Source organism: Calliphora vicina, chromosome 4 (assembly GCF_958450345.1).
Source record: "Calliphora vicina chromosome 4, idCalVici1.1, whole genome shotgun sequence".
Classification (NCBI taxonomy): Eukaryota; Metazoa; Arthropoda; class Insecta; order Diptera; family Calliphoridae; genus Calliphora; species Calliphora vicina.
Genome location: NC_088783.1, coordinates 113,178,310 through 113,195,372, shown reverse-complemented (window position 1 = coordinate 113,195,372; position 17,063 = coordinate 113,178,310). Strand labels below are relative to the sequence as shown.

At 30.1% G+C, this 17,063-nt stretch overlaps 1 protein-coding gene across 1 annotated transcript; it reads left to right on the top strand.

The window, feature by feature from the left end:
- Positions 1 to 1,674: 1,674 nt before the first annotated feature.
- Klp10A (kinesin-like protein 10A) lies at positions 1,675 to 15,348 on the top strand. The gene is made up of 5 exons (XM_065506651.1): positions 1,675 to 2,535; positions 2,725 to 3,895; positions 11,039 to 11,285; positions 11,357 to 12,115; positions 14,102 to 15,348. The coding sequence occupies exons 2-5, from the start codon at positions 2,886 to 2,888 to the stop codon at positions 14,417 to 14,419; spliced, it is 2,334 nt and encodes a 777-aa protein (XP_065362723.1). The 5' UTR covers positions 1,675 to 2,535; positions 2,725 to 2,885; the 3' UTR covers positions 14,420 to 15,348.
- The last annotated feature ends 1,715 nt before the right edge of the window (positions 15,349 to 17,063 follow it).

Sequence of the window (17,063 nt, the reverse complement as noted above, 5' to 3'; positions counted from 1 at the left end):
ACCTTAGTCTCGTACAGCTCACTTGGGTCCAATAAAAGTTCCCTTTGTGATATCTGAAAGGAGAGTGAAAAACGGAAAAAAATAAAATGGAAAAATAAGTTAAAAGAAAAGTGAAATCTATAGAGTCATAGTGAAGTTTGCAAGAGTAGAGTGTATATGGAAAAGAGAAGGAGGAGAGGGGTTAAGAATTCAAAGAATTCGAAAACCAAGGCCATCATAGGATGGCTGCTGGGTCCCTAGGTACAGTTTGCATGTCCGGTCTTATCAACCATCCACTTTCCCTGATAATGTCGTCTATCCACTCTATCCCCTTTTTGGACCCATCCGTATAGATTGAGACGGGTAGACCACCAGCAAACTCCATACTGGATGGGATTGTGAAACCGAAATTCCTCAGGAAGAAGGGTTTACGGTGCAGTACAATTACATTGGAAGAATTTTCGAGGACAGCTGACCTGCTGCAACAACTACACATTCTTGATATATTTTAAATCATCCACATTTTTTTCTCACATCTGATAAATCTTGGTATTACTATCACAGAAACGGGAGTTTAACTAATATCTTGTTGACCTTATGAAAAGTTGTAATAATACTTGTGGTCGGTCGCTTACATTGTGTTTTTTTAACTCTCCGTGCTATATTATCTCCCAAATGTTTGTTGTTGTTTGCTTTTGTTTTAGGGTTTTTTTTGGCCAACACTCAAACTTGGCTTTTTTTAAACATCTGTTACTTGTTTTTCACATAAATGGCTTTATTTATAAAACTTTTTTAATTAAAACTAATAAATTCCTTTGCGCAAACAAATAAATATTTTCCCCAACTTTAAAACTCTGTTAAAAACCTTTTACAGACTTCACAAACTGTCAAATAACGAAAAAAGAAACTCCAAAACTGTTGTTGCACTTCCATATGTTTGTTTTTGTACAATTATCTCTTTGTGTTTGCGGTTAAATCTTTTGTGTATGTGTGTTTATCTCAAAAATATTCGTTAATTTTATGTGGCCGTATTTTTTTTTTATTACATTGCATAAATCTCATTGCGGCATTTCTTTTGTATTTTATGCATTTTTTTTCCTCTTTATTTAATTGCCCACCCAATTGTATTGTAATTTCGAAAAATAGCATCACACTAATATAGGTGTGAGAAAAAAACATGCAATTCAAAAGAAAACAACAAAAAAATGAGTGCAAATCATAACAGGGTTGTTAAAATTTGCGGCGAATTCATAAATTTAGCGATTTTTTAGTACCTTTTTGAGCATATATGCTAAATAAGGGAAAATAAACAAATAACAACATAACCCAGTGAACAATATTAACAAAATACGTAAACATAAGTTGCAAAATCTCATATATTTTTAATTATAAAATAGTTATAACAACTATGACTGAAATATCTTTTTTCTTTAGTAAAATATTAATAATATTTGTTCAAATACTCATAAAAATAATATAATTAAAAAAAACCGTTACATTTAAACAGTTTCGAATCGGTAGCCAACTTTGATTCAAAATTGTTTGCTGGGCAATAAATAAAAAATTTAAAAAAAAAGTAATTTCTCAAATTAAATTTTCAAATTGTTCACTGGGTAATGAATACAAAGATTTTTTGTCAATTTCAAAGTAAGCTTATAAATAAAATTCAGTTATATAAAATCTTAAATAAAACAATATTCGGTTAAAAAAAGAATTTATTATTATAAAAAAAAATTGCGATACTGTTGAAAATACTAAATAGTCTGCTACCTAATTTTGCAACATTGCTAAATTCTTGCATTTGTAACAACCCTGGGTGACATCACATTACAACAACACCAGAAAAAACAAGCACAAAGAGAGCATATAAAGAAAGAGAATAACAATTCGCCGCCATTTTTGCTTTGCAATTTGTCAGTTGAATTTTCGAATTAAGAGCGAATTACTGTGTGTGTTGCCACTACTACAGCAACATTATTATAGTTAATACACGAATTATTTTTGTTGTTTAATACCGCCACAGCTTTGCAGCTGTTTTGTTTTTTATTTTTTTAATTTTATTAACCAACAAGCTTTGTGAGTAATCATCTTAACGGTCTGAACACAAAAAAAAATCTTTAAGTTAAAATTAATTAAACAAAAAAAAAAAATTATAGTGTATGGAAATAAAATAACAACAATTTTAGTGAAACCCCCACACACATTACAAAAAGCAAAAACAAAAAGCATTACAAACAAGGAGGAGACACAGAGGTAGAGTAAAATAAAACACGAAACTGTCAAATATAGAAAAATTTGCGACAAGAAGGAAGTGTTTTTTTTATATCGAATAAAGTGGAAGAGTAATTGAATTTGTTTGCCTTTAAAAAAAAGAAAGAAATAGTTTTAAAGAAAGAAAAAGTAAATTAATAAAATTTAGATTATTCGCAGAGGCGTTACAGCAAAATAACGTATAAAATTCACACAAAACTCCAATTAATACAAATTTCTCAAAAAAAAAAAAAAGTTTTTTTTGGGTTGATTACTAACACCACTGCAGCAACAACAACGAAAGCGGTGAGTTTTTTTGTTGTAGTTTTGTGACACCAAACCAACGTCACTTTTAGTTCATTTTAATTTTATAATTTACTCTTTGGTGGCTTAAAAATAAAAAATTAAATAAAAAAAAAATATTGTTAAAGAATTGAAGTCATACAAAAACGTACACTAATTTTAATATTGTATTGCAATCCATTTTTAAAACAGTGTGTGTAAATCTGTGTGTGCTGCCGCTAAAGATTGTGCTCTCTGACAACAACTGCTGTTGCTGGTACAAAAAAAAGCTGGTTGCCATTCAAGTGAACCTACGCCAAAAATATATAGAAAAAAAACAACAACAACAATAATTTAAACTAACAACTCCCACTATGGAATTCATTACGATTGGGCAGAGTGTCAATATAAAACGTACCGACGGCCGTGTACATCCCGCGGTCGTCTCGAAAATCAATGAATCGGGCAAATCCATAACAGTGGAATGGTACGAACGCGGCGAGACCAAAGGCAAGGAGGTAGAGCTGGATGCTATACTCTCCCTGAACCCTGAAATACTCGATCAGGCCGAACAGGAAACATTGCATACAGCACCGGAACCCAAAAAAGTGGCTACAGCACCCATAAATCTTTCACGTAATGCAACACAAGGTGCTATAGGTCATCGTACAAGTCGCGCCACTATAAATGCCTCCAATATCTTGTCGTCTGCCTCAGTGGCCGAGCATGTTGAAAATATACCACCTCAACCACAACCACCTACCACAGGAATAGTACGCTCTCGTACCACCAATAATGCCTCACGTTTAGCCTCGGCCACCAATTCGGGTACCGCAGGTCTTACCAATACCTCCTCCGTAGGCAATACTACGTCTTATGGTGGTGGTGGCGGTGGCGTTGGTATCAGCCGCGGTGTTGTTGCAGACAGTAATGCCTCAAATTCCGTAGCCACTGGTAATGTTGGTGCTCGTCGCTCCTATGTGGTGAAAGAGGTGGAACGTCTTAAGGAAAATCGTGAGAAACGTCGTGCCCGCCAAGCTGAAATTAAAGAGGAGAAGACCGCCTTAATGAATCAAGATCCCGGCAATCCGAATTGGGAGACCGCACAAATGATACGAGAATACCAATCAACCCTCGAGTTTAATCCTTTGATTGATGGCCAGGCCGTCGAAGATCATCAAATTACGGTGTGTGTGCGCAAAAGACCGTTATCACGCAAAGAGGTGAATCGCAAAGAGATCGATGTGATTTCGGTGCCACGCAAGGATACTCTAATTGTTCATGAGCCGCGCAACAAAGTCGATTTAACAAAATTCTTGGAAAATCACAAATTTCGCTTCGACTTTGCCTTCGATGATCGCTGTGACAATGCCATGGTTTACAAGTGAGTAATTGTGTGTTTTTTTTTCCTAGGTTTATTATTATAAACAGCTGATGGTTTATAAAAATCAAATATGAATAATTAGTTATTTATGAATTATTTATGAATTATTATTTTCTTTAGAAATTTTAGAACTAACGATAGATTTCCTTAAGAAATTTTGAGCTACTGAGTTTTTTATTTCAGAAATTTCAAGGTCGTAAAATTTTTTTTTTTAAATTTTAGTCTAATGAGAGATACCTTTATGGAATTTATGGAAAATTTAGATAAACAGGTTTTAAGGAAAATTTGATCTGTCATTAAGGAATTTTCAGCTGTCAAGAGATTTTTTTAAGACATTTTAAATTGTTTTATAGAAATTTCAGTCTAATGAGACATAAATAGAGAGATTTAGGTAAATTTTAGCTGTTGAGAGATTTCCTTCTTCAGGAATTTTAAAATTAGCGAGAGATTATTTTAAGAAAAAGTAAGCTAAAAGGATTTTCCATAAAAAATATTGAACTGGGAAAAGATAGATTCAATGGATTTCAAAGATGTTTTTAAATTGTCATTGAAAGTATTAAAATAGTAATTTTAAAATGCTTCAAACTGTTTCTAAATAAATTTAAAGAATTTCAAAGTTAGGATTTCTTCTAAATCTTATTTTTTTTTTGTTAATTTAAAGAATTTCTAAGTATTTTTTTTCAAAATCTCATTTTGGGAATTTGTAATTTTGAAACGTTTTGAACATGTTTCTATTTATTTTTGGGTATTCAAAATCCCCTATTTGGGAATTTATTTAATTCTACAATTTTGTAATTTTGAAATGTTTAAGCATGTTTCTAAAGGAATTAAAGAATTTTCAAAGGATTTTTTTGTAATCCCATTTTGGGCATTAAAAATTCCCTATGTAGGAATTCGTTAAAATCCAATTTTTTTTATTATTTTTAAACGTTTAAACATGATTTTAAGAGAACCTAAGTATGTTTAAGTAATTTTCTTAAAAATTTTCAAATTCCCATTTTGGGTATTTAAAATCCACAATTTAGGAATTTAATTAAATCTAATTTTTGGTTATTTTGAAAAGTTTAAACATGGTTTTAAGAGAATCTAAGTATTTTTAAGGATTTTTTTTACGATTTTTTCAAATTCCCATTTTGGGTATTTAAAAATTCCAATTTGGGAATTCATTTAAATCTAGAATTTTATTATTTTCAAATGTTTAATAGGCTTTTTGAGAGATTCTAAGCATTTTTAAGTAATTTTTTTGTTGAGATTTTTTTCAAATTCCCATTTTGGGTATTATAAATCCCCAATTAATTTTGCTAATTTGAATATTTTTGAAACATATTCAATTGATTTCAATAATTTGTATGGTATTAAATTAAATTTTTCTAAACATTTCATTTAGAAACATTTTTAAATGTTAAAATTTAAACATTTTTCTTTAAACACTGTGATTTTTGTTGTGTTTGCTTTATTTAAAATCAATAAAGTAACCTTGTTTAATATTGCTACATCATTTTACTTGTTACATTAAGTTAAATAACATTCCTTAAAAGTCAATATTTATAAATATAAAATATGTACTATGATGTCTTGCTTTTTTGCCATTGAAAGAGCTAAACAACAGCTGATTGATCTTATTGACACAAAAAAAAAAGAAAAGATACGTTGAATTTGAAATAAAATGTACATAGTATATTACTTTATGAATGAGAGAATTTGAGTCTTGTCTAGATACAGCAATACAAAGAGATACAAATAAATATTGCAAAAACAGATAAAATACCATACATTGTCGACGTCGCCACAGTCAGTCATCATCATCATAGTCTCTGCGAAATGATTAGTCATACAACTAAGCTTAACTGCTAACTACCATTCTTTCTTTTCCCTCCTCTTATACTCTTTGCTTCTTGTGTGCTCCTCATACATATATTATTTTTCTTTTTTTACTTTTTCTTTAATTAACCAAAAGCCAACAAAAAAAAACTGTCTTTAAGTCAGTTCGTTTTCAATTCAATTTTTGTTACACTATGGCTGTAGTTATGGATGGGAGTTTTTAAGGCTGGCTTTGAAATAAATACAAATTCAATTGCACATTTAATTAGATTCTCATATAAAACTTGTTGTTGTTGTTTTTGACACCAAAAGAGAGCTATAGTGTCTGGCTGACATACCTTCGGTACCTAGAAACCCCGGCTATATGATTATATTTTTCTTATTAGTTGCTTTGTATATTGTATATATTTTTGTTTATATTTCTTTTGTTTTGCTGTGAACTGGTTTAATCTTTGCACAATATGTTTATTATACATTTCCTTATAAATGATTTAAAAAATATTGATCGTTATGAGTGATGATGATGACTAAACCGGGAGAGAAAACATGTGTTGTATAGTAAAGAGAGTGTGTGCATGCATATTTACTTCCGAGTATTAACTGCTTTACTTTTATTAGAAAGTCTTGGTTGTTTTTTTGTTTTTTCAGTCATTTGGCTAAAGGTTAATCTATGTTTTCTTTTGCTTTAAGAATAGACATTTAATAATTGTGGTTTAGAAATTACTCGTATTTATAATTGTTTGTGGTTCAGGGGTATTTTTAAAGAAAACTATGTATTTCTAAGATTTATTGAGATTACGTGTATTTGCCAATAGAAATGTTTCTTTTATGAATATAAATTTAAGGTCTTTGGAATTTGTTTTAAATGAAATGAGAAAAATTGGTCCTTCGAACCCTTAAGCTGTTCACAAATGAAGACATATTGAAATAGTATGAATTAGCAGGTCAATAGATTATAAAAATATTATTTTATATGGAAGAATGCCTCAAAGTAGATCCTTTGTTACCTATTAAAAGGTAACAATTTGCAACAGAATCATAAGATACATCTTTCGTGTGGGAATTCTTCATCATGTAGCTCCGTTTGTGGACAATTACTAAGATGTTCCTTCCACAATTATGTGGCTGTAAGGATATTAAAACTTTGCTATAAGACTGTGATTCAATCTAAGTCTATGGTTTAATCCAAATCAGTTGATCTTGACACTAAACAAATTTGTTGACAATTTCACAAATGGTCCTTCGAAATACTTAAAACTCATTCTTATAAGACTAGACTGGTTAATCTTTCAGTTTTGTCTATTTGTTTAGCGAAAATTTGCAGTGAAATTTTGCTCTTTCGAATCACTTTTTAATATGATTTGTATTATTGTACTTTGTACTCAAACATGATCTTTTGAATTGAGATTATTATAATTTATTGCTTTAGAATTCAGTTTAAATAAAATTTAGTCCTTTGAACTCTTAGAGAAACCACGAAATATGATATTTTGGAAACTATTTGTGTTATTTAGAAGCACTTGAATAAGTTGATCTTGGAACTGGGAGATTTGTTAAAACATTTTCAAGTTCACCTAATATGGTCCTTCGAACCGCATTCAAATCTTTCTAATACAACTAAATTTTTCATTTAAATACTTATTTTGTTAAATTTTGTATTCAGATTCAGATCTTTAAAGTTCTTTTCCTATAAAATTTATGGTCTTCCCTTCCATTCAATAAAATTTCCAATTTAAAAAAATTTTCGATGGAAATTTTTTTTGGAAAATTTTGGGAATTCTTAAAATTTATTTTATTATCATTTATGTGGTTTTTTAAATAAGTTTTTTTATAAGGAGATTTTGGGGATTTTTATTATAATTTTTGGGAATTCGTAAAATTGGATTTTTTTTTTCTAAATTTTAAAGGATTTAATGGGAAAAATACTATTTTTAGAAAAGTGGATTTATAAAATGTTTGAAAATCTAAAATTCCTATTTATTTCGGGGGATTTTGGTTATACTTTTAGGGAATTCATAAAATTATACTTTTTATAATTTTTTTTTAAATTTAAATGATTTTAATAAATAAATTAAAAAAAAAATTCGCAGGATTTTGAAATACTTTTTGGGAATTCTTTAAATTTCTTTTGTAATGAGAATTTAACATTTTTTACAGAATTAAATTCGCACGATTTTTAATATAATATTAAAAAAAATCTAAATTTGTGCAAAAAATTTTGGAGGGAATTCTGAAATTTTTTTGGGAATTTTTTAAAAATTTTTGATTTGCAATTTTTTTTTTTTTTAAAAAATTTTTACCTAAAATTTGGATATTCAGAGGGATTTGGAAATAATTTTTGGGATTCTTAAGATTTATATTTTGCACTTCTATGTGATTTTTAGAGAAAAAATTTTAAAGTGTTTCGAAATTTGTCTAATTTTTTCTAGGGAATTGTTAAACTTAATATTGGGAATTTAGGGGGATTTTGAAAAATTCGATTTTTTGGAATATTAAAATTTTTTAATTTTTTTAGTTTTATTTTCTAGAGAATTGATTAACTTAATTTAATATTGGCAATTTAGTGGGATTTTCAAATAGTTTTTGGGAATTCCTTAAGTTTTTTGGAATATCAAAATTTTTGAAATTTTTTTTTGATTTTTTAGTTTTATTTTGGGAACTGCCTTAATTTAATTATTATTTGTAGGTTTGAAAACATTAAATACAAAAAGCATATAAAATATGAGATGCATTTTATCTGAATTGAAATATTTTTGTTATTTGAACCTAGTTGAGGGCAGTTTTAAGATTTTAATCATTTTATGACTTGAAAAAAATCTCTAATTTTGAACAACTACTATTTTGTTTTCCAAACATCACATTCTAGTTAAATTTGGCATTGAATTGTAACAAGAATTAAATCACATTTTCTACTCTCTATGTGATGGGTTTGGCAAACAATTCCAATTAAAAATTTCCCCCCCACAAACAACAGATTCGAATGAATAAAACCTCATCATTTACACAAAAGCACTTGTTTTCAAGTTGGGTGTGTAAATTAGCACACAATTCCTCAAAAACATATTAGCTGTGATAGTTAAATTCAAACAAAATAAAAAACATAATAAACCATGTAATGACATACTTTTGAATAATTTAAATTAAATGTTCATTAATTAACTTAATAATAGCTTTACTAGAGTGCTCCAAAAAAATAAAATTGCGAATTTTGACCGTCCCCCCCTCTAGAATTGTTCTATGTATTGTAGAAACATATTGTGTAAAATATTAGGATGATAGGATAACGTTAACTGGTGGCGCAACGACGCTGAAGTTTTGAGGTGCATTTACAAGGGGAAAATATGCAATTTTTTCAGTTTTTGTAAAAATTTTGCCATTAAATAATGACTTTTACAATTTAATTTAAAAGAATCGAAATGTGTACGTAATTGTCGTTATAATAAGATATAAAAGACAAAAATTGGTGAAAAAATGTTAAAGTTATTAAAAAATCGCCAGGCCATTAACGTGTCTCAGGCCACTAGAACAAGAAATTTATGAACAAAATTAACATATTTTGAGAAATATTAAAATAAAAGCTTATTTTTACTTAAAATATATCCATATTTACTTGTATATGAGTTTTTGTCCTCGTAGGATACCGTTAACCTATTCGCAGATATGACCAAAAAAATTAAATTTTTTTAACGGCAGTTTCAAAACTCCAATTTCAAATTTTTAAAAATTTTGTTAAACAAATTTCAGAATTTTTTGATTATCGCATGGGGATTTATTGACAACATAATAGGGAATAAAAATGTGAAAAAAGTATGTCAATACCTCCTATAGTTTTTCCGTACCTGCGATATAAATTTTGCGATTTTCGAGAAAAACTAATTTTTTGGCCATATTTTGGGGAATGACCAGAATTTCCTTACTGTAATCATTTTTAAGTAAAAGCTATTCAGAATAATATAGTCCAGGTAATTTTAAATATAGTCTGAAAGTTTTGCTAAAATCGGAAAACTTTAACCCTTAAATCGTGAAGGTCAAAGGTCAATTTTTTCAATATTTGGAATTTCTCATGGAAAGATAGCGAAATATTATATATTTTTGGGCCGATTTTGATGAAACTTAAGAAAAATATAAAATGAAGTCTAGTATTCACAATAACAGTACAAAAATGGAAATTAACCCTTAATAGCACTTGGGGTCCAAATGACCCTCAACTTTTAAAATCACGAAAAACACATTCATTTTGATCCCAAGTACTCTTAAGGGTTAATTTCCATTTTTGTACTGTTATTGTGAATACTAGACTTCATTTTATACTTTTCTTAAGTTTCATCAAAATCGGCCCAAAAATATATAATATTTCGCTATCTTTCCATGAGAAATTCCAAATATTGAAAAAATTGACCTTTGACCTTCACGATTTAAGGGTTAAAGTTTTCCGATTTTAGTAAAACTTTCAGACTATATTTAGAATTACCTGTAATATAATATTCTGAATAGGTTTTGCTTAAAAATCATAACAGTAACGAAATTCGGCTCATTCGTCAAAATATGGCCAAAAAAATAGTTTTTCTTGAAAATCTCAAAATTTAAATCGCAGGTACGGAAAAACTATAGGAGTTATTGACATACTTTTTTCACATTTTTATTCCCTATTATGTTGTCAATAAATCCCCATGTGATGATCAGAAAATTCTGAAATTTGTTTAACAAAATTTTTAAAAATTTGAAATTGGAGTTTTGAAACTGCCGTTAAAAAAATTTAATTTTTTTGGTCATATCTGCGAATAGGTTAACGGTATCCTACGAGGACAAAAACTCATATACAAGTAAATATGGATATATTTTAAGTAAAAATAAGCTTTTATTTTAATATTTCTCAAAATATGTTAATTTTGTTCATAAATTTCTTGTTCTAGTGGCCTGAGACACGTTAATGGCCTGGCGATTTTTTAATAACTTTAACATTTTTTCACCAATTTTTGTCTTTTATATCTTATTATAACGACAATTACGTACACATTTCTATTCTTTTAAATTAAATTGTAAAAGTCATTATTTAATGGCAAAATTTTTACAAAAACTGAAAAAATTACATATTTTCCCCTTGTAAATGCACCTCAAAACTTCAGCGTCGTTGCGCCACCAGTTAACGTTATCCTATCATCCTAATATTTTACACAACGTGTTTCTACAATACATAGAACAATTCTAGAGGGGGGGACGGCCTGTACCTAGAAAGTTTTTTTCGTCCATACAATCTTGGAGCACTCTAAGCTTTACTATTTATTTTATTAGTAAATTTAATTATGTATTTATAAATTTCAGATACACGGCAAGACCTTTGGTCCAAACCATATTCGATGGTGGCATGGCCACTTGCTTTGCTTATGGCCAGACTGGTTCCGGCAAAACACATACAATGGGCGGTGAATTTAATGGCAAAATACAGGATTGTAAAAATGGTATTTATGCCATGGCAGCTAAAGATGTATTTTCATATTTGAACGGACCACGTTATCGTCACTTGAATCTAGTGGTATCAGCCAGTTTCTTTGAAATTTACAGTGGCAAAGTAGGTTTAACATAATAAATATTTATGTTTATAATTTAATTATATGCCTTAACATTTGTTTGTTTTTGCAGGTTTTTGATTTACTCTCAGATAAACAAAAACTTCGCGTCCTGGAGGATGGCAAACAGCAAGTACAAGTTGTGGGTCTCACCGAGAAGGTAGTCGACAGTGTTGAAGAAGTGCTCAAAATTATACAGCACGGCAACAATGCTCGCACCTCCGGCCAGACCTCAGCCAACTCAAACTCATCACGTTCTCATGCAGTATTTCAAATTGTTTTACGTCCTCCCGGCTCCACAAAAATTCACGGCAAATTCTCCTTCATCGATTTGGCTGGTAATGAACGTGGCGCGGACACCTCATCGGCCAATCGCCAGACCCGCATGGAGGGTGCCGAAATCAATAAATCTCTATTGGCCCTCAAAGAATGTATACGTGCCCTGGGCAAACAATCGGCTCACTTGCCATTCCGTGTCTCTAAGCTAACGCAAGTGTTGCGCGACTCATTCATCGGTGACAAAAGTAAAACCTGTATGATTGCTATGATATCGCCGGGTTTGAGTTCATGCGAACATACACTCAATACGCTGCGCTATGCGGATCGTGTTAAGGAACTGGTGGTCAAGGATGTGTTGCGTGAGGACGATGCGCTGCGTGAAGAGGATGCAGAGCAATTGATGTACGAGGAGGATGAAGAGACTAATAATGTACAGCATGTCCAGCAGAGGCCCGTCAAGCATAATAATCACACTAATCATAATAATAACAATAATAATAAGAATAATGGTCAGATGTCGGCGAGTGATTTGGCCTTGTTGCGTTCGTTGAGCGTAAGTAGAAAAATTATTATTATAAAATTTTCAAAATGTTTTTATGTTTTAAATTGGACTAGAGACTAGACTGGAGGCTGGACTAGATTAGAGAATAGACTAGAGACTAGATCGGAGACTAGACTAGAGTAGAGACTTAACTAGAGACTAGACTAGAGACTAGATTAGAGAATAGACTAGAGACTAGACTACAAACTAGACTAGAGACTAGATTAGAGAATAGACTAGTCTAGACTCGACTAGAGACTAGACTCGACTAGAGACTAGACTCGACTAGAGACTAGACTCGACTAGAGACTAGACTCGACTAGAGACTAGACTCGACTAGAGACTAGACTCGACTAGAGACTAGACTCGACTAGAGACTAGACTCGACTAGAGACTAGACTCGACTAGAGACTAGACTCGACTAGAGACTAGACTCGACTAGAGACTATACTCGACTAGAGACTAGACTCGACTAGAGATTAGACTCGACTAGAGACTAGACTCGACTAGAGACTAGACTCGACTAGAGACTAGACTCGACTAGAGACTAGACTCGACTAGAGACTATACTCGACTAGAGACTAGACTCGACTAGACTCGACTAGAGACTAGACTCGACTAGAGACTAGACTCGACTAGAGACTAGACTCGACTAGAGACTAGACTCGACTAGAGACTAGACTCGACTAGAGACTCGACTAGAGACTAGAGACTAGACTCGACTAGAGACTAGACTCGATTAGAGACTAGAGACTAGACTAGAGACTAGACTAGAGACTAGACTAGAGACTGGACTAGAGACTAGACTAGAGACTAGCCTAGACTAGAGACTAGCCTAGACTAGAGACTAGCCTAGACTAGAGACTAGCCTAGACTAGAGACCAGCCTAGAGACTAGCCTAGACTAGAGACTAGCCTAGACTAGAGACTAGCCTAGACTAGAGACTAAATGGAGACTAGATTAGAGACTAGCCTAGACTAGAGACTAAATGGAGACTAGATTAGAGACTAGAGACTAGCCTAGACTAGAGACTAGCCTAGACTAGAGACTAGCCTAGACTAGAGACTAGCCTAGACTAGAGACTAGCCTAGACTAGAGACTAGCCTAGACTAGAGACTAGCCTAGACTAGAGACTAGCCTAGACTAGAGACTAAATGGAGACTAGATTAGAGACTAGACTAGAGACTAGACTAGAGACTGGACTAGAGACTAGACTAGAGTAGAGACTGGACTAGAGACTAGACTAGAGACTAGACTAGAGACTAGACTAGAGACTAGACTAGACTAGAGACTAGACTAGAGACTAGACTAGAGACTAGACTAGAGACTAGACTAGAGATTAGACTAGAGACTAGACTAGAGACTAGACTAGAGACTAGACAAGAGACTAGACTAGAGACTAGACTAGAGACTAGAGTAGAGACTAGACTAGAGACTAGACTTGAGACTAGACTAGAGACTAGATTAGAGACTATACTAGAGTGTAGACTAGAGGCTAGAAAAGGGATAGACTAGAGACTAGACGAGAGGCTCGACTAGAGAATAGACTACACTAGGGACTAACCAGAGAAGTGATTTTGTTTCACCAAATATGTTCATTTTACACCAAATATTTCACTACAAATTTTCACCAACATTTTTTACATAAAAATTGTTCATTAAAAATTCCTCCAAAATTTTTAACCAAAAAATGTTCACTAAATTTTTCATTAAAAAAAAATCCTCCAAAATTTTTAACTAAAAATTTTCACTAAAAATTTTCACCAAAAAATGTTCACTAAATTTTTCACTTAAAATTTTTTTCATTAAAATTTTCAAAAAAAGTTCACCCAATATTTTTATACAAAATATTCACTAAAAATTTTCATACAAAATTTTACCCTAAAAATTTTCAAACAGAATTTAAATTTTCTTAAAAGCTACCAAGAAATTTCACCAAATTTTTTTTTATAAATTATGTCTACTTACTCTTATATTAATTCATTGCGAAATTTGCAGGAACACGACATGTCCGACGAATTACTTGTCCAGCATGCTGCTATATCCGATCTGCAACAAACCGAAGAAATGGTTGTTGATCAACATCGAGCCATCAATGAATTCCTAACACAATTTCTACCCGAATCTATGCGTCTTTATAATTTAACCAACTATGTCGACTATGACCAAGACACGTACTGTAAAGAGGGTGAAGCCTACTTTACCCAACTGGCCGAGATGGCCACAATGTGTCGAGATTTAATGGCTGATTTTCGGGCAAAAATGGCTAAAGAGGAAATGCTTTCGTGCACTGTGAAACCACCAGGCAAACGTTAAGCGCTTCCTCCCTCTCTTAATTAATAAACAAACAAACAATATTAACACAATAAATACTCTCTTCTGCAAAGACACATACAACTGAAAAGGATTAAACGAATGCATGAATGAAGGAACTCTTTTTTTTTAAGTATTAATTTGTTTAATTTAAAAATAAAAGCAAAACTAAAATTGTTAAACAAATTATAGCAACCAAGCAGTGCCGTTTAAAATGCACTTAAAACTATATTTAAAATTAAACAAAAATCAACAATTTTTAAATTTAAATACTAACAGCAACAATTACACCATATTTACGTTTAAAACAAAAAAACAATTACTCACTTTAACTTTATTAAACAACAACAACAATTAAAAATCAAACAAATTTAAAAATCAAGAGCCAGCAGCAAATAATGTAACAAAAAATCTTGTAAACTAATCCTGAGAAAATCGAAATTGAATTTTTTTTTATGTTTGTTAAAAATAATGTTGCTTTTTATTAGTTTTTTTGTACAATTATAAAACAAAATTTTATTTTTTTAAATACTTTAAATACAACAGGATTTTTTTCTAAATTCCGTTTACTTGTCTTGGATTGGTTTTAAAAAAAATAAATAAAATTATAAAACAAATACAATTGTTTTGTTCTAGTTATAATTTGATTTACTTTTTTTAACACCTTCCTTTATATATTGTTTCAACTTATTATTTTGTGTGTTTCTATTAAAAAAAAACAAATTTACTCTACTACTACTACTATGTATTTTTAATACTTATTTTTAAATGATATTAATAATTTAATGCTTTTTTATTTTTACACAGAAATCATAAAATTTTTATAAAAAATTTGCAAATTTTGAAAAAATTATCAACAAGTATTATTACAAACAATTACTACATACAATGAACAAAATAAAAACAGCTTACGTTACAAAAAAAATATTAAATATTTAAAAATCAACTTGTAAAACAGAGAATTTAAAAGAGAGAGAGAGAGAGAGAATAAAACTTTTAAAAACCTTAAGAAACATCATGATCATCAACAGCAGCAACTAAGCATATAAGTATTGCCAGGTTTTATATTTTGTCAATTTTTAAAAAGTAACCTTTTAAAAAGCTACTTTAAAAATAATGAATCAAAATCTGAATACATTTTCTTAAGCTAAAATACTCCAATATGAATCTTCTTAAAGACATTCAAATACTACTCAAAAACTTTCCATTTTTCATTAAAAATATCTTATAAACTGGCAATACTACTGTTTTTTTAAAGGCACAAGTCTTTACTGGAGACTAATACAAACAAAAAAGACATATAAAATCCCGTTTTTACAACAAAAAAAGCATTTCTTTTTATAGGTTATTTTGTATAATTATAAATTAATACTTTTAAATAATTTGTTGTCTAAGATTGTTTCCTTTTTCAACCCCCTCAAATCCGGCACCTGACAAACTACTCAAAACCAGGCAGAAGTTATAAAATACTTAATTTAAAATCTCAATTACTGATTTTCGCTGATTTCTTTAGAAAATTTGGTTACGTTCGTAAATGCAGTAATATCGCAATACTTCAGCATTAAGCATCACTTGTTATCGGTAACAAGTTTCTTCTTTCTAAAACTTGTTATCGATAATAAAAGTCTTTAGAAAACTTGTTATCGATAACAAACTTAAAAAAAGCAAAAAAAAAAATGGTTATCGATAACTATTCATCAAAGAAATTTGTTATCGATAACAAATTTCTTTAGAAAACTTGTTATCGATAACAAATTTCTTTAGAAAACTTGTTATCGATAACAAATTTCTTTAGAAAACTTGTTATCGATAACAAATTTCTTTAGAAAACTTGTTATCGATAACAAATTTCTTTAGAAAACTTGTTATCGATAACAAATTTCTTTAGAAAACTTGTTATCGATAACAAATTTCTTTAGAAAACTTGTTATCGATAACAAATTTCTTTAGAAAACTTGTTATCGATAACAAATTTCTTTAGAAACTTGTTATCGATAACAAATTTCTTTAGAAAACTTGTTATCGATAACAAATTTCTTTAGAAAACTTGTAATCGATAACAAATTTCTTTAGAAAACTTGTTATCGATAACAAATTTCTTTAGAAAACTTGTTATCGATAACAAATTTCTTTAGAAAACTTGTTATCGATAACAAATTTCTTTAGAAAACTTGTTATCGATAACAAATTTCTTTAGAAAACTTGTTATCGATAACAAATTTCTTTAGAAAACTTGTTATCGATAACAAATTTCTTTAGAAAACTTGTTATCGATAACAAATTTCTTTAGAAAACTTGTTATCGATAACAAATTTCTTTAGAAAACTTGTTATCGAACACAAATTTCTTTAGAAAACTTGTTATCGATAACAAATTTCTTTGGAAAACTTGTTATCGATAATAAATTTATTTAGAAATCTTGTTATCGATATCAAATTTCTTTAGAAATCTGGTTATTGATAACTATTCTTCACCAAAAACAGGTTATCTTAAATAGTTTTTCAAAAAAGACTTGTTGGATATAACTGTATAACTGCACAAATTGTCATTGTGCTCACAAAACACTTGTTTTCGTTAACTTTTTTTCATAGAAATCTGGTCTTCGATACCTTTTTTATAGAAAAATTGGTATCGATAACTTTTTTTT